This window comes from Metarhizium acridum, assembly GCF_019434415.1.
Source record: "Metarhizium acridum strain ARSEF 324 chromosome Unknown scaffold_568, whole genome shotgun sequence".
In the NCBI taxonomy this organism is placed as follows: Eukaryota; Fungi; Ascomycota; class Sordariomycetes; order Hypocreales; family Clavicipitaceae; genus Metarhizium; species Metarhizium acridum.
The window spans coordinates 1,962,311-1,978,558 of record NW_027094041.1 but is presented as its reverse complement, the minus strand read 5'-3'; the positions used below and the strand labels follow the sequence as shown (position 1 = coordinate 1,978,558).

Genomic DNA, 16,248 nt, shown 5'->3' with positions numbered 1-16,248 from the left:
GGTGACACTATGGAGGATGAGTCTCTTCTCCGGATTATGAGCCAGAGGGATTCTCGTCCCAAGTCTAGGCTGATGGTGCCCAAACTTGGACATGAAGCATTGGCTGGCCATCAACCTGGCCTTCACATCCTTCAATCTGGCCGTTGTTTTGGTTTTGGCTGTGCTTTGGCGGAGTGAAAGGCTCACTCTGAGGCCGGCATCGTCGTCGACAGTGTCTCTTCTCCCACCATGTCAGTTCCGAGCTGTTTGCTTCAAATGCAGCATCAGGCAGACTAACCCCCCTGATCGACAGCCCCAGCAACTGTCGCTATTGAAAAGGAACTTCGTCCTTTCTCGCTGACCTCGCCATATGACAAGCCCCCGGGCCCAGAGACGGATCAGCTGTGGCATGATCTTGTGAATAGTGAGTGTATGACGAGCGTATGAAATGGGCTCTATCGTGCTAATCCTTCCATCGGTTAGCCGGGGCCATGTTTCCCCTCAGCGAGGAGCAATTCTCGGAAGTCAATGACAACATCGAAACCGGTATTAGATATACCCACGACCCCCAAGGGCGATTCCTGGGAACCTTGGCCGCAACCCACCAGATTCACTGCGTGGTAGGCAACCTTGTCACAAGCAGAGTTCCCCCCTGGTCGTTTGTGCTAATACGGGGTTTCCCAAAAATACAGGACGCTCTTCGCAAAGGCCTTTGGTTTCATTACGAACACTACAGGGCAACAAACGACCCTCTGTTCATCGATAAAGATCCCCCCGAGGAGCACCTGAGTAAGCCGCCCAAGACGTCACTTGATCGGCGACGGAAATCTAACATGAGCAGTGCACTGCGTCGAGATGCTACGAAACGCAGTCATGTGCTTTGGCGACGTGTCCGTCATCACGTACAACTGGAAGAAGGGACACGATGCTCCCAAGGGCAGTTTCAAGAGCCTCCACGCCTGCCAGAAGTGGGACAAGATCGAGGACTGGAGGGCAATTCACAACATCACCGAGGAAATCAAGACGCTGGAAAGACCTATCGGAATATTTGACGAGGACACGGCAAAACATGCGCGCGCTTCCAACGTGGACGCCATGGCGGAGCGCGGGTAGTCGACTCCTGGATGGCTTGTGTTTTGTTGCGAGGATGACTTGACTGGGGGCAGAAAAGGCTTTGTATTGTTTGAATCTACAACTTGAATTGCCCTAGCACGGATCACGAGAAGCTTGCTAGGTAAAGAAGCCGTTTGCTTGGGCAGTGACTGGCACTGTAGGTCTAGGATAAATGACTCCTTTGCTACCAGATTTCCGTTTATTCCCCGTCCATACAACAAGTTGTTGACATTGTATGCCAATATAATAATTTATTGAGAAATAAAAAATAAAATAAAAAAGGGCTAGACGCAGGACATGTAGTAACACTGTATTTTGGCCGTGCCTAGGACAGGCAACCGTAACTAACCACGCAACACACCATGAACGCATCGCGATGCGTCAGACACGCTAGCCGTATGCCAATGTATACATGACGAATGGCCGGAGCAAGATACTGGCTTGGTGTGAAAAATCATGCGTGTGAACAGCGCTGTACACCGAGTTGGGTGGACGGGAGGCCACCAGTTCCATGCCAAACTAAACGCATTCGATGTGGGAAACCGACACAACCCTTTGGTGTGTCATTTCATGCACGGAATTCGCTGTACGCTGTAAGCTTGCATTGTGTTGTGCGCGTCGGTACAATTACATGCATATTTCCCATCCCACGCGATGCAGGCTTATATCAGGTTGCATTCAAGGAAACCAGAACGTGCCGTTCGACTCATCGTGCCGCCATCAGGTTGGCACAATGCAGCGTTGGCGGCACCACGCCAACACCAACGTCATCCGGCGATGTACTTGTGACGAAACTGGTCTGGTGATGGAAAAGCTGGGCTTCGCGGATACGCAGGGGCTCACGCAGAGAATCACGAATGGCCAACGGGGCCCGGTAGATACGGCAGGCACCGAGCGATGGTTACGAAACGTGCTTTTTGGATTCACTGCCTCGAGATATCTATTCAGGAGTTTTCAACCCATTTCCGACACGTCAGGGTGGCGAGTCAAGCGCCCTCGCCCCCGCGGGCTTCAGTGGTATCATGGGAGTGCCTTGGGGCATCTGGTGATCCACGGTCCACTGCCATATCCCGTCAAAGTCTCGACAAATCTGCCTGGTGTTGAAGTCGGGCCAAGGCCGCGACCGCTGCTGTATCCAATGCGCCGTCACCAGTCCGACGTCTGCGTGGCACATGGCGAACTGGCGCAGCATCTCGACACAGTGATCTGCCATGCCTAGCGTGAGCCCGTCGTTTTTGGTCCTTAGGTTTTGTTTGCCAAAATTTGGACTGGCGAGATGGTACTTACCAAGGTGTATCTTGAATGTCTCCTCTTTGTCTCTAAAGTCGGGGTCGTGGACCCTGTAGTAACTGTATTTGAAATGGGAAGCTTTCCGGAGCAAGTTCTATTTGACGCGTTAGACTATGACATTTCCCGTCCTGGCGAAGCAAGGGCCTGCTCACGACACAGTGAAGCTAGAATAGCGACGAGGCGTCAGCCAACACATGCCGAGTAGGACACGGCGCGTGAGCATACTTGATGGGAGAACTCGGGCTGCAAAAAGTAGCCGCCTCCGAATTCCGGCGGATTCGTAGCCGCCGTCTCGGGGCTCTTGCCGACCCTCAGGAACTCTTCTTCTGTCAGTTTGATGTCCAATGGGCGGACTGTTTGCCTTTGCCGTCAGCTTCGACCCTCGACGGTGTTGTGCGGTAACCTACACATTGATATCTTGTCCCACGCCTTGTCGACATCTGGACTTGGGGGACCTCTGTAGGGAGACGGCCAACGAATGGAGCCGTTTCGCGTGGTCTCAGACAATGTGTATGGGACTTGCCCAACAAGTGGCGCTTTTGCGCAGACAGTTAGTTAGATATTCGTCCACGGACTTGCGAGGGCAGCCCCCTACAGTATGCGGACGTGTCGCGAAAGCATCTGTTCTTCAAGCCGTGGTCCTGGTACCAGATCAGCCAGATCAATACTATGATGAGGCAAACACATAGCGTCGGCCAGCTATATTTGAAAGGGGTGCAGCCGTCTTCTTTTCTCGGCACAATTGCCCTCAACTGGCCGTCGCAGCGAGGACAATGCTGTGGTTTCAGCCTGGCTGACTCCTCATCATGGCCGTCGTCGCTGTCGGACTCGAACCTTTTGTATGTATCGCGGGAAGGACTGGGGTGACAATAGAGAGAAATGGGATGAAACTTTCTCAGAAACCACTCTGAAAGGGGTGAGAACATGGCTTTGTATACAGGTTTGTCACCGTGTGCTTGATATGCTTGGTGTGTTTGAGGCGGAAAAGCCGACATGTCGGTTTTGGGGGGGCTGTTGTTGGTGGGCATGCAGAGCAAATATACTAGGAGCGGCTCTACATGGCAGAGTTACTGTCATGTGATACAGTGCCAGGAGCTCAAACTTGTCACTGGAAAGCAATCGAGGCTTGCTGGACGGCATGTGTGTCAATTTTCGGGCGTATGCGGGCATCACTGGCTCGCATCAGCTCGTTGTCGGGCTGCCAGATAGCCCTCCAAGGAAATCCACCAAAGACTACATATGTACTTTTGGTTATCTAAGGAGCTTCCATGGCTAGTTAGTGGCCGGGGCTCTGGATAGTTTGGATATTTCTGCAGTCAAATTCGTGGGTTTCGTCGGCAGATAACTGCGGTTAACTGGTGTCTAATACCGAGCAAAATAGGCTTGTCACGTTGATGATGGATCGTATATCGTAACCTATTGATGGTCTGTGAGCGAGCCGTAGGAAGAGCTAGCTGGAATAGAGTCGAAACTTCAAGTGGAAAATATCCCGGGTGGTGCCTACGTGGTTGAGCAATATTTACTGAAAATACAGACAAGAGTAATATATCGGTTTTAGCGGCTAGCCAAGAGAAATTCAACATGTCCAAGACCTTTAAGATTGTCTAAAACCGCCCGTCGTAGAACGACTTTTGACCAAATCACATACTTTGATAAATGGCATTCAATCATTGTAATCGAGCAACACCGACGTCACTGGACAAGCACAGAAACACTTTTCCCGGTCTTCTTCGCACCGCAGTAGATTTGAAATAAGCAGTTCAATCTTGAATCTCTGCTAAAAGAAATTGCAAGCACGTAAGGAATGTAGTGATGCAGCGCGCCTGCAAACGAGGGAACTGGGAGGATACCACTGACTCCTGAGCTCACCAGCCCATTTTTCCATCAACTCATTTCGCCGGAGCAATGCTCTCTCCCAGCATGTGTCTACTCATCGTAGCCGTAGCTTTGCCAAACGCCGTCCAGCGCAGTGAAGAGTCCCGCGTCGACTTCCTCAGTTTCCTTGTCAGCAACAGCTCGCTTCCCCTCATCCATAACATCTCGTTCCACGACGACGCTTGCCGCAACTTCGCCGTCCTTCTTCACTATAGTACGACATGTTAGCAGGCTTCTCCAACTGCAAAGAACAAAAGATTCGATTTACATGGGACAGCGGATGCCGACATGACCAAAACAGCGGCGAGGAAAATCGTATTGAAATGCATGGTGGTGGATGTAGTTGGGAAGGCTTGGTAGATTGTGCCGAGCGTATGAGCTGCTTATGATTGATGAGTGGGAAAAACAAATCTCAAGTCAATTGCTACGAGTGCCGTGAACAGGACTTGGATGCCGACGATGCTGGCTGGTGGTTTATGATGTGTTTGTGCTCTGCCTCGTCACAAGCCGGGGCATACCGAGCTGACGGGGTGAATCATGCCAACCCCCTCCAAGTTTCCGCCGCCAGCGCTGCATTACTCTCATGCAGGATGACCCGGCTAGATTTACGAGGAAGTTGCGTTTGTGGCACGGGAGGTGTCCTGGCTTGAAGACTCCAAGTCATCACGCATCCTTGTGGGTTGCGTGGCATTCCAGTCAACGCACGTCAGCAATTCTGCGAGCCTTGGCTCAGGGGCCTGCAAGGTGCTAGTCTCGGCTGGCATTTCTGGCATCTGAGGTGAGAACCAAATGCCTGGAGGCCAGCGTTAATCAAACCCTTCGGGGACAAGGTTTACATGTGACGAGACGATGCTTGGAAGCGTGGCGGACTCGAACCGCACCAACATTGCTGAAACAACTCCATCCCGATGGAATCACCACAAACAATGGTCGACTATAGTTTCCAGCCCCTTGGTCTCCATTCAACAAGAAGAGACGGCTTTGATATGGGTCTTGGAGAGAAGACGCCGTACCGTCCCCTTGGCCCCGACGGCTCAGACAATGCAAGTTTCCCATGTAATCTCAGCGGCGAAGACGACCTCGACAAGACCGCCTCACAGTCTTGTGGAAAATGCCTTGTTGCGGTTCTTTGTCTGCTTTTGATTGTCACCAACGTCATATGGGCTGCGTACGCATCTTCAGGCCCGCCATGTACGAGTATACAACAAGAAAATAGCTGTACGTACAGCGCCAGAGCCGTCTGCACCAATGATGACTGAAAGTGGTAGACCCCCCTTCCCGCACAATACTGCAGCCGATTTATCAAGATACAGAGTTCAACGAGGAGGGCGAAAACAAGGACCGGGCAGACAACCTGTGGCAGGGTCTCTTTCCAAGTAAACACGAGCCCACTACAAGAGGCTTTTGCAGCTAGTACTGACGAGTGAAACAAAAACCAGCTGGAAACGGAGTCGTTTCCTTGAAGAAATCGGAAGCCCAGGCACACGGTCTTCATGAGACGGCAGCCGACCCGCTGGATGAAGAAAACGGCGTGTACATTATCGCTGGGTTTCATACGATGCACTGCGTGGTACGCCTGTCTGATGATTTATTTTCCCCAAATACCAAAATTTCGCTAATACTCTCGACTGTAGACGGTGCTTCGCAATTCGCTTTGGTATTATCGCCGAGGGGAGGAGCAGACGGCCCCCTGGAGTCACATTGTGCATTGCCTGGATATGATACGGCAGACACTGATGTGTAACATGGACACGACTCTGATGTGGCTTCACGATCCGGATACCTTTGCCGATGGACAGTTGCATGTCTGCAAAGACTATTGGCAGCTCCATCAATGGGCAAACCAACACCCCGGATGAGTTGGCAGCTTCGAAAGTTATGGATGATTATATTGAGGCTAGTCTCGCATTTTTTGAATTTTTTTAGTTTTCCATATCGTCTATGTACGTAGTCTTCAATCTGCTTTTAAGTTTTACAAGACACAATTTTTCACCAAGGAGATTTGGTCCCAGAAAAGTCTTGTACAAGTTCAACGGCTTGATTTCTCAACGTGGTGGTCCCCCCTTCATACATCCACACCAGCATCACCCCCTTGATCCGTCTCCAGTCTCAAAAAGTGCCCTCGTACGCGTCTAGCTGCTGCTTCTGCCACGCCATCAAAGAATCCCAGTTGACACATTGCCGAATACCTCCCCAGCCGAGGGGATGATCAAACGGATCCCGCCGCAACTCGTCCGGCGTTCCCGGAGGACTGTTGGGCTCAATGACCCAGTTTCCGCCGCACATGATGGTCATGCGGAGGTACTCGATGCAGTGGTCCATGTGGTAGGCGGTGTCTTGCGCGGCCCTCTCCGATTGCTTCGACAGCGTCGAGAGATGGAGCTGCAGCTCAAAGTAGCGGCCTCTGATGACATTCTGGGTCGTCGAGACGTCAGCAAAACAGAGAAGCAGACGGGGCTCGGCCGTGCTTCCTTACCAAGCAGTGCAGTTGATGCAAGTTGGAGACATGATAAAACTGAGGCGGCAGCTGCGACTTGGATGTGTGGTTGAATGGTGCCTCGAAGCCCGGTCCCAAGCCATGGGCAGACGGGTTCGCGATCCAGACGCTTTCCGTTGCTACACGGGCTCAGTTAGCAGCGAGCATGAAGAGAAGATACGGCGGGTGCATTACTCTTGATGAGTCTGTGCCACATGATGTTGCTAAAGTTTGAGAAACCGATGTATCGACTGTCGGGAACCCACGCCGTCGGAATCGGAGGCGTAAAGACCTGGGCTGGGATCACCGACGGCAGCTGTTGCGCTTTGCGTTCTGGCGTCGAAAGAGCCAAAAAAGGAGCAGTTGCCGTCAAGCCGAGTCCCAGCCCTACTATAAAAGTCAAGAGATGGAGCAGCACGGAAATCTGCCTGCGCCTTTGCGCTCGTTGAAAGGGGGCACGGCTATTCTCGTCACTTTGTTGGGGAACAGCCTTATAGAGTGCCTTGCCCTTCCGCTGAGTCGTTCCAATAGTTGGAAACATGGTAGTACTGTATATGAGTCTCGACATCTAGAGGGCTCTGGTCTTTCCTGATCGGCGTCACGGAAACCAGGTGGGAGATTTCCGCGCGGTTGGGCTGGCTTCGGCGGTGCGTTCGCAGCAACATAACCTGTTCAGAGTGTGCTACCAAGTAATCAGCCAAGTCTCGACCTACGGTTCGCAGAGGTAGCATTGGGAGAAACGCGGAGTGAGCGAAAGTGACAGTTCAAGCTGGCTTTCGGGCCAAGCTGCATCAAACTGTCATCCTGCATTGGCCCACCTCCCTGGTCCCCTTGACTTGCCATACAGGGCATCTGTGAAGGCTGAGGGGCAACAAGCATCTCTATTTGCAGGCACTGTGACTGTTGCGAATAGAAAACCAGTTGTGTTGTTGCTTGGGAAGATTGTGTAATGGCGAGCCAGAGTTGTGGGCGGTGAGGTGTATTGTTGGGGAGATATTTTTCTCCGGTGAATAGGAATACTGAGATGGCCTCCTAATCAATTAAACAGAGTAGAGTGCCGTATAATGCTTTGGATGATGCGTTTCCCACATGCCGCCGTTCTGTGTGATATCATGTGGCTGCTCGCCGGGACCTTGGCTCGGTTGCCAACCAGGTGTGCCGCTGCGCCTTCTTTTGTTTCTTGAAACATGGCTAAATTGCAAAGACCAGTCGATACTCTCACCATCTATTCCAGAATCTTGAAAGGCGCACGAATCCAATACAAGGCGGTGACAATTTGCTCGCCTCCCCCCGTCCAAAGCTTCGCGGGATACATACATCTTCCCATACATTCCCTCGAGAGGGTCGGCCTCGACCAGAGTCGGCCTATCAACATATTCTTCTGGTTCATTGAGAGCGAGAAAGATTCGATCACAGCACCGTTGACCTTGTATTGTAAGCCTCTTCCTTCTTCCTCTTGCTCGGCAGCCAACTAACCGCTCGGTGCACTGCGCGGCAGTAAATGGGGGACCAGGAGTAAGTGAAGATGCCTGCCTTTCTACCTCATCTAAATCTCATACTAAATACAATCCATCCACAGGCATCAAGCAGTACGTTACGAAGCCATCTCTTGACCACCAAATTCGGGACCGCCAATCTTAACCCCCCTGGGCAGCTGCCTCACTCTTGAGAGAAAACGGACCATGCCGTGTCAACGTAGACGGCAGAAGCACTCACACCAACCCCTGGTCATGGAACCGGGCATCAAACATGTTATTCATTGATCAACCGGTAAACACGGGTGCGTATGTCAATGATGTAGTACCCGGAGAACCCTCGTTCTGATTCCATCCAAGGCTTCAGCTACGACATGGCAGCAAATGCCACCGTCGACTATCGGGGCCATTACATGCTGCAAGACTTTTCAGACACGGAAATGCCGCAAGACGGCCGGCTGATGGAAGCTTCCACGGTAGGAGCAGGCTCTGTTGACAACGAAACGGCAGTAAACTGCACCGAGGCCGCGGTTCGTGCCCTCTGGTTGTCTCTCTCCATATGGCTCAAAGACTTTCCCAGGCCGGCCTCGCGGGACAACAGCATTGGGCTCTGGACGGCTTCATACGGCGGTCATTACGCTCCGGCCTTGTACGATTTTGCCATGCAGCAAAACGCCAGGCAAGACACAGACCCCAAAGTGTCATTCCACACAATCGGCCTCATCAATGCGTGTGTCGACGCGCTTGTGCAGCTGCCTGCGTATCCAGACATGGCGTACAACAACACGTATGACTATCAGCTGATCGACAAAAGTACCCTGCTATCCGCCAAAGACGCATGGGAGAGGCCGCATGGCTGCAAATGGAGAGTAGAGCGATGCCGCAGAGCTGCTGGAGCGCGGCCGTATCTGGGAAACGACGACGGCACAAACACTCTCTGCCGCGACGCCAACGCATTCTGCGGGCGACATGTTGCCAACATCATAGGCGCCAGCGGGAGGAACTTCTTTGACATTGGGCAAAGTACTCATCATCTCAGCGACCCGGGCCTGCACACGTACCTGAGCTACTTGCGGCAGACGGCGGTCCAGCATGCCCTCGGCGTCCCTGTCAACTTCACAGACCAGGCCACCGAGGTCGCCAGAGCATTCACCGAGACCGGGGATAATGTGAGAGGCGACTACGCGGCGTCTTTGGGCCGCGCCTTGGACAATGGCGTGCGTGTTTCTCTGGTCTACGGGGACCGTGACTACGCCTGCAACTGTAAGTCGAGATAATCTGCGGCAGTCCATGTCATTTCAGACAGGTGAACAAAACCCCTTGCTTACACGATGATCTAACATTGAAAACAAAAAATCAGGGCTCGGCGGCGAGGCACTGTCGCTCTCGTTTCCACACAAACACGCTGATGCGTTTCGCCATTCTGGCTTCCAGAGCATCCGTCTCCCGGCCGGTGCAGAAGATGGCGTCGCGTATGTACGACAGCGCGGCAACCTTTCCTTTGTCCGCGTGCTGGACTCGGGTCACACGGTCAACACGGCATGGCCGTCTGTCGGGTTCACCGTCTTCAACCGCACGGCGCGCCGAGTAGACGTGAGCACCGGGTGCGTTGACCTGGACCAAGTTGACTACTCGACCAAGGGAAGCACTTCCACCTGGCACGTCAGGAATGCGCTCCCCGTTGAAGCGGGAAATGGCGAGGGAATGTGCTACACCCTTGCCCTCTCCTTCTGCTCCCACAGGCAACTGAATGCCTACCTGACGGGATCGGCCGTTGTGCAAGACTATTGGATTGTGGACTACGGCGACGGTACGTGTAGCCCAAATCCAGTACGGCCGTGTAAGCCGCCGATATACGAAAAGTCATTGCTGCCACACGATTGGATATCGCGACAGGTCCTAGGCAGTGGCTGGGCCGACGTGACCTTTGTCATGTCCGTCGTCATTATCGTGGCATTTGCGGCCTGGACGCATCTCCCCACTGGCTATACCTAGCATAGAATGATACTTGGTGTTTATCGTCCACAAGAACAGAGGCCTACCCCTGTACTCCCTTTCTTCATGGTGTAATCTTCCTTACTATGGCAGTACATGTGTGCCGTACCTGTAGAAACCTAGCCAACCTTCATGTAGGATTATGCTCAGACTCCTTCGACTTCCAGAATGATGAATACTTGAACCGAACCTCTTGACGCCCTCTCAGCTACACTTCATCGTACCGATTGTATCTCGCCATGGCGTAAATCAAAGTATATCCAACGAGACTGAACCCCGCACTGACAAAGTATGGAAGGCCCATGCGTACTCCCCCAAGGCCGAGAGATTCAACCAGTACAGACGTCCACATGCGGCTCGAGACGACGTGGACGACCGTCTCTACCAAGCTAATGGTGGCGTAAAGCTCAGTTATGCGCCGCGGAGGGTAGAAGCCGCTGACAAAGGCCTTGAACGTGTCCAGAGCCCCTACAGAGAGGGCCGAGACAGAAATGGCCACCACAAAGGCCGCGCCGTTCAAGGCCAGGCCCATGCCAACGGACCCGATGACGTGAAAGGCGATGCTGAGGCGGAGGATGAGCACCTACATGCCGTGCGGGCTGCCACATCTACTCACGAGGAGCTGCGACGCAAAGGGCAGACCGGAGAGAATCAGAAAGCACACCACGGCCGTGTAGGCGTTGAGGTAGGCCACCACCGAAAAGGTCCAGTTGAAGCGCGCGACAGCCCACTGCGCCTGGATCATCTGGACATCGATGGCTAGAACCTTGACGACGTAGAAGAGAAGACTCCAAGAGAGCACAGGCTGCTTCCGTAGCTCTCGGCACGTGGAGGCGAGGCGTGCGTAAATGTCGTCGGCAACCCGGGATCCGTCCTTGGCCCGCTGCTCCCCGTGAACGTCGGGTAGCAGCGGGCTGCCGTCAGGCCGGGGCTCACCCATTCCTTCCGGCCGAGAAGCAGCTTGAGGCGTACGGAAGAAGGCGACAAGGGGCAGGTTGATTCCGTACACCAGAGCGGCCACGGGGACGGCGCTACGGGGATACTTGTCTAGGAGAACACCGCACAAGGCGGTGCCTCCGGCCCTGGCAACGACGAGCACCATGGACATCATGTAAAAGACGGAAGCACTATGCCGACCCTGTTAGCCCGTCTGCCGCGCAAGACATCGCACCGCCACGTACATACCGCTTCTCCGCCGTCATCCGGAAGAACAGCAGCGAGTTGAGCAGCACGTAGGCCATGGGCACGCCGCCGCCTACGCACTCGAATACACGGAAGAAGATGACCGAGTCCAAAGCCGACGCAGTCTTGGCAAAGTGACCTGGTGCAAAACGTGTCAGAAGGGGGGGGGGGACACGGCACATGGAACAAGCAGCGTACATATTGCAAAGAAGGCGACCATGGACATGGCCGACATGACCAGCCCGATGAAGAGAAGCGCCTTCTTGTTCGTCCTATCCGCCAGCCAGGCGTACGGTAGTGTGAGAAGGACGCCTGTTTTGCCCGCATCTTGGTTAGTAGCCCGCGTGTGCAAGGAGCCATCCACACACCTTGCATCGCCGTGACAAACTCTATCCACCCGTTGATGCGGGCAAGACGTGTTCGCGCAGTGCCGTCATGTCTGCAATCGTCGCTGGCGAGGATGCGGCAGACGGCCTCTTCCAGAGTCGGCACACGCGCGGCATCAAGGATTGTCGTGCCGAGAGTGACGAAGAAGATGAAGAACGGAACAACGCCCGTCCTACTAGCCCCTCTGGCATGTTGTTACTGCTCGTTTCTTGCTGAACGGACTGGCCGCGGCGACAAGATGCTCACCTCTGCAGCTGGCTGTAGCATTGACCGAGCGACACCCGAGGCATGGAATTGCAACAATACATGTGTATATCAGCGTCTATTGAAAAGGCTACCCGCCCGGACGGGAGATGAAAAGAAAGAAAACAAGACGAGGATGGAAAGCAACGTGGCATACAGAGTAGTTGGGCAGCGTCGGCGGGCGAGAAGAGACCGGGGGTTTCAAACCCACGGCCACTTGATGTTGCATATATCTGTAGGTTCATCTCATGAGACGCCGTCCGCGACACCATAACGTACATACGAGTAATCATCTACAGCGTTCTATACAGGCATCGTTCTGGCCCGCCATGCAGCCACAGGACAATCCAGCCGCAACTTGCGCATGAGACATGCACCCCCATCACGAGGCACGACAGATTTCATGTAGGGTTACACAGCGGCAAGTGGTGGCATTGTTCATCCAGAAACAGCCCTGCTCCTCGACAACTACCACCGCCCTCCTTCCTCTACCCCGTCTGATAACAGATCACTTGGTGCGGAGAAGCTGCTTGAATTCCACCAGGTACTCCGTGAGGTCGGACACGGCCTGTTGGTCCCCCAGGAGCTCTGCAATCTTGGCCAGGTCCATCTCCATGTGCGCCTCGCTGGTGGTTCCATTCACAATAGACACCCTTCCTAAACCCAGTACTAGCACGTAGAAGGCAGTCTCCCTCTCGGTGTGGAAGCGCTCAGCGACACGAGCCACAAGCTCCGAGCTGCGAATCTCGCGGTTGGCTTTCAGCAGGCTGAATGCTTGGTAGACGACGCCCGTCGTGCCCAGGTACTCGCGAATCTCGCCGTCGTATCCGTTCTCCGCCTGGAACCGGTTCTGTACGATTTCCGGCTTGACCGTGGCCGCTGCGTAAAGCTTCTGAAGAGCGGCACGGCCAAAGTTGGATACGCCCAACACGCCAACCCGCGACGGGACGAAGCTCTCCATGACGCGCCACGCGGCCGTGTTATCCTGCTCGTCCGGGAACGGCACATGGAGCAGAAGTGCGTCGATGTAGTCGACTTTTAGGTTCTGGAAAGATTGCTCAATCGACTCGCGCACCTGCTCCTCCAAAGGCTGGTCGGCATTGTACGGGAGCTTCGACTCGGCGTGCGCCCACATGGGAGTAAACTTGGTTTGTACCTGGATGGAAAATACATTTTTTCCCCATTTGTCAATGTTGCTTCCACGAGGTCTAAGGGGGGGTTGTTGGTGTTGTATTACAAATAGGTCTTCCCTCTTGACGCCCGACTTCACCGCCTCCTCGATGGCAACCCCGACGGCGGCCTCTTCATATGCAGAAGGGTAGTTGGCTGAGTCGAGTCCCCTGAAGCCCTTTCTAAGGGCCAAGGCCGTCAACTCACCCGTTCGGCCTTCCTTAAACGCCGTGCCATAGATGTGGAACGGGTGCACAGTGCCTGTAGAAAGACGCAAGGGGCTGAACGGGCCGGTAGACGTCTGTTGCGCCGTCATCATGTCTTGCAGCTTGTGATTGAATGCGACGCATGAGGGTCTGTACGCAAGGTAATGTTGCTTTGATTGTTGGTGCCAGCAGAAGACTGAATTGTATATATAAGCCAACGAGCGAGGCCTACGGTCAGCGTGCATGGCTGGTATCATCATGCGTACAGAGCCATGTTCCCAAGTTGGCGAACGCTTCTGGTATCTACTTTTGGCCATCGAGCACTGCCTGGAAACAAAAAAGCCCCTGATGAAAAAAATCTGTACTCACTGAATAGAGGGAAATGGCCGTGATCCGAGTTGGGCAGTTTTACACTTTCTGTACAACAGACTCCATTTTAGACTGAAAACACATCTGTTTCTTTCTTTTATGCTCCTCAAACTTGCTGCCCAGGGCATGTAGCCATGTGCCCTTGGTGGCCTGGACGAGGGCGCCGCCACCCTCGGAGTTGTGGTCGGCCACCCAGACCCAGGTGTTCTCGACGTAGGCGGACGAGGACCTGCTGAGGTGCAGGCCCAAGAGGGCGCCTTTGCGTTCGTCGTTGTTGTCGTAGCAGTTCTTGTTGATGCCGTCCGACCCTGCGGTGCCGCCAAAGGTAATCATGGAGTTCCAGATGGCAACGTCTCCCGCCGCGTTTCCAGCCATGTTGACCTGGGTGAGGATGGCTCCGGGGAGTCTATCGGCGTTCTGCTTGGGGTCCTTGACGTTGATGAAGTCGGATGTGGTCTTGTCGGCGTAATTGGGCGCGACGATGGATAGGTACTTGCCGCCTTGTACAAGGGCACCCGGACGCTTGCTGGAGCCGTCCTTGTTTGGGCCGTAGACAGGACGCTGGCTATAAGTGTTGGCATAAGTGAACTGGTCAACGTGTCGGGTGTTGTTAAGAAAAGTCTCGTTATTCCACTCAACAACTGTTCTGTCGTCGTCCCTCTCCAGATTGTCAATCAGAATAGATGAATACTGCGTGGTCGAGAAGCTAGCTTCAGAATTGATGGATTTGCAATCCACCATTGCTATCCACGGACAGCCGCCGTCATGCGTAACGGCCTTGTACACGGCATCAAAGGTCGAGCCGGTAATGGTGACGACGTTCCCTCCGCTAATTCGCATGCCACGGGTGTTTTGGAAAAACTCAATGTCCTTGTAGGCCATTTGCTGGTGCGCCTGGTGCCAGATGCCGTTCCAGCCGCGCTCAACTCGCACATCAGAGACGCCAAGGGAAGAGCCTTGTCCGACAAAGATACCAGTGTGGCCACCAGTAGGGCCAGATGTCGGCATCACAATCCTGACATTTTGCATATGTGCGCCTTGAGCGACACGCCAGTTGACGGCGCTGAGGTCCGAGCCTATCATGTATCAGTATCATCCGTGGAAACTATTTCGTGACCTGGTCTTTTGTCATAGTCTTTGGAGTGCCAGGTTGAAGTAGACTGACTTCCGTCCATATTTTTGGTGTCCAAAACCACGCTCTTCAAGCCAACTGTAAATGAAAGCTCGCCATGGAGCTTGCCATCCTTAGGTACCTCCTCAGTGCGCGGATCCAAGCCTGGTAAGAAAAAAACATCAATTTGTCAGTCAACTATTTCCCTGGCTGAGTTGTTGGGACAGACGTACCATTAACGAGCGTTCGCCCTCCTTGCCAATTTTAGGACGCCTTGATAGTAGGGGGCTGATAGAAGACAGACAAGACAAGTCAGCCGGGGAAGATCGTCTTGTACCACAATGACAATATCAACTTACATTAGTAGCGTCTCCCATTGGAATAGTTTCAACGCGAAGCTGAATTTGCGAGCCAACTTCATATGTCTCAGAGGGGAGATATACGACCTAAGTCGCACACTGTATCAGTCTCATGAATCCTAAGCTAGTAGTGAGTCTTTTCCCTGTCTCGGGAGTACGCACTCTTGGGCCTTGGCTGAGAAGCCTACCAATTGGATCGACGTTGTTTGCCATTGTTGCTGTCAATAGCACCCTTGGATTGCTCCTCGTCTCCAGCACTCACGGATTTGAAGACATCATAAGAGTAATCGTTCCCGAGATCCGGAGCGTAACCGCGGGCGTTTCCAGAGTGGTCCATGTTGGCGTACCAGAAATCAGAACCGGCAGCAGCAACTTGGGAGGTAGTGTTCCGCATGCCTCTTCCAGACTGACTAGATATTGCTGGGCTGGCAGACGCCATGCCTGCTAGCAAGGCAGTGATGGGCGCCGTCAAGAAAACCATGGCGTCTGTCGTGGTGATGAGAATATCCTAACGTGAAAAATTCACTCGGGAAAAGCAAGGATGGGGATCTCATACAAGATACCTCGAGGGGCATCGTGGTTCTTCATGTACTTATTCTGTATTCGGGTCATTCTCATATGGGTTAGGCGTGCTAGAACAGTTGGGCTAGCCAGAATCACAAGTTCCCCGCGTCTTTAACGGCAAATCTTGAATACAAAGGTCTTCTTTTTCGTAGTTCATGGTACTTTCCAGACCAAACTCTAAGTGAAGACATTTCACAATGTTCCCCTCCCTGGAGAGCTGACAATGAAGTCTATCCCGAGGTTGGGTTCTTGTCCATTTCTGGGCATATTATTCACATCCAAGGTATTACCATACGTCTCTCAAATGTCGTGGTTCGTTCTCGATTCCCCAAAAATCCGTGAAACCGAGAGCAGGGAAGGAAAGCGAGGTGCTGACAGATTCGTGGGATCGGGTATGTCTTTATATCAATGTAACTTCATGTTGTGCCCCATCACTAGTTAGTTCAGCCTGGAT

The 16,248-nt window shown here is 53.3% G+C and overlaps 10 protein-coding genes across 10 annotated transcripts; 3 read left to right on the top strand and 7 right to left on the bottom strand.

Moving 5' to 3' along the window:
- Positions 1–228: 228 nt before the first annotated feature.
- Positions 229–1,092, top strand: J3458_019987 (uncharacterized protein; the record flags this gene model as incomplete). Its single annotated transcript, XM_066121799.1, has 5 exons — positions 229–244; positions 293–403; positions 463–599; positions 672–768; positions 821–1,092. The coding sequence occupies 5 exons, from the start codon at positions 229–231 to the stop codon at positions 1,090–1,092; spliced, it is 633 nt and encodes a 210-aa protein (XP_065973416.1).
- Positions 1,093–4,308: 3,216 nt separating this feature from the next.
- On the bottom strand, positions 4,309–4,586 carry J3458_019986 (uncharacterized protein; the record flags this gene model as incomplete). The annotated part of the gene is made up of 2 exons (XM_007817801.2): positions 4,309–4,466; positions 4,526–4,586. 2 exons carry the CDS (start codon positions 4,584–4,586, stop codon positions 4,309–4,311), a joined length of 219 nt encoding a protein of 72 aa, XP_007815992.2.
- A 1,780-nt stretch (positions 4,587–6,366) lies between these two features.
- J3458_019985 (uncharacterized protein) lies at positions 6,367–7,274 on the bottom strand (the record flags this gene model as incomplete). Its single annotated transcript, XM_007817800.1, has 3 exons — positions 6,367–6,672; positions 6,734–6,873; positions 6,929–7,274. 3 exons carry the CDS (start codon positions 7,272–7,274, stop codon positions 6,367–6,369), a joined length of 792 nt encoding a protein of 263 aa, XP_007815991.1.
- A 1,308-nt stretch (positions 7,275–8,582) lies between these two features.
- Positions 8,583–10,203, top strand: J3458_019984 (uncharacterized protein; the record flags this gene model as incomplete). Its single annotated transcript, XM_007817799.2, has 2 exons — positions 8,583–9,471; positions 9,569–10,203. The coding sequence occupies 2 exons, from the start codon at positions 8,583–8,585 to the stop codon at positions 10,201–10,203; spliced, it is 1,524 nt and encodes a 507-aa protein (XP_007815990.2).
- Positions 10,204–10,411: 208 nt separating this feature from the next.
- J3458_019983 (uncharacterized protein) lies at positions 10,412–10,735 on the bottom strand (the record flags this gene model as incomplete). The annotated part of the gene is made up of 1 exon (XM_066121798.1): positions 10,412–10,735. The coding sequence occupies one exon, from the start codon at positions 10,733–10,735 to the stop codon at positions 10,412–10,414; it is 324 nt and encodes a 107-aa protein (XP_065973415.1).
- Positions 10,736–10,786: 51 nt separating this feature from the next.
- On the bottom strand, positions 10,787–11,760 carry J3458_019982 (uncharacterized protein; the record flags this gene model as incomplete). Its single annotated transcript, XM_066121797.1, has 4 exons — positions 10,787–11,330; positions 11,389–11,524; positions 11,584–11,697; positions 11,754–11,760. The coding sequence occupies 4 exons, from the start codon at positions 11,758–11,760 to the stop codon at positions 10,787–10,789; spliced, it is 801 nt and encodes a 266-aa protein (XP_065973414.1).
- Positions 11,761–11,820: 60 nt separating this feature from the next.
- On the top strand, positions 11,821–11,988 carry J3458_019981 (uncharacterized protein; the record flags this gene model as incomplete). Its single annotated transcript, XM_066121796.1, has 1 exon — positions 11,821–11,988. One exon carries the CDS (start codon positions 11,821–11,823, stop codon positions 11,986–11,988), a length of 168 nt encoding a protein of 55 aa, XP_065973413.1.
- A 535-nt stretch (positions 11,989–12,523) lies between these two features.
- J3458_019980 (uncharacterized protein) lies at positions 12,524–13,504 on the bottom strand (the record flags this gene model as incomplete). Its single annotated transcript, XM_007817798.2, has 1 exon — positions 12,524–13,504. The coding sequence occupies one exon, from the start codon at positions 13,502–13,504 to the stop codon at positions 12,524–12,526; it is 981 nt and encodes a 326-aa protein (XP_007815989.2).
- Positions 13,505–13,799: 295 nt separating this feature from the next.
- J3458_019979 (uncharacterized protein) lies at positions 13,800–14,935 on the bottom strand (the record flags this gene model as incomplete). The annotated part of the gene is made up of 2 exons (XM_066121795.1): positions 13,800–14,836; positions 14,926–14,935. The coding sequence occupies 2 exons, from the start codon at positions 14,933–14,935 to the stop codon at positions 13,800–13,802; spliced, it is 1,047 nt and encodes a 348-aa protein (XP_065973412.1).
- A 479-nt stretch (positions 14,936–15,414) lies between these two features.
- Positions 15,415–15,711, bottom strand: J3458_019978 (uncharacterized protein; the record flags this gene model as incomplete). The annotated part of the gene is made up of 1 exon (XM_066121794.1): positions 15,415–15,711. One exon carries the CDS (start codon positions 15,709–15,711, stop codon positions 15,415–15,417), a length of 297 nt encoding a protein of 98 aa, XP_065973411.1.
- Positions 15,712–16,248: the final 537 nt, after the last annotated feature.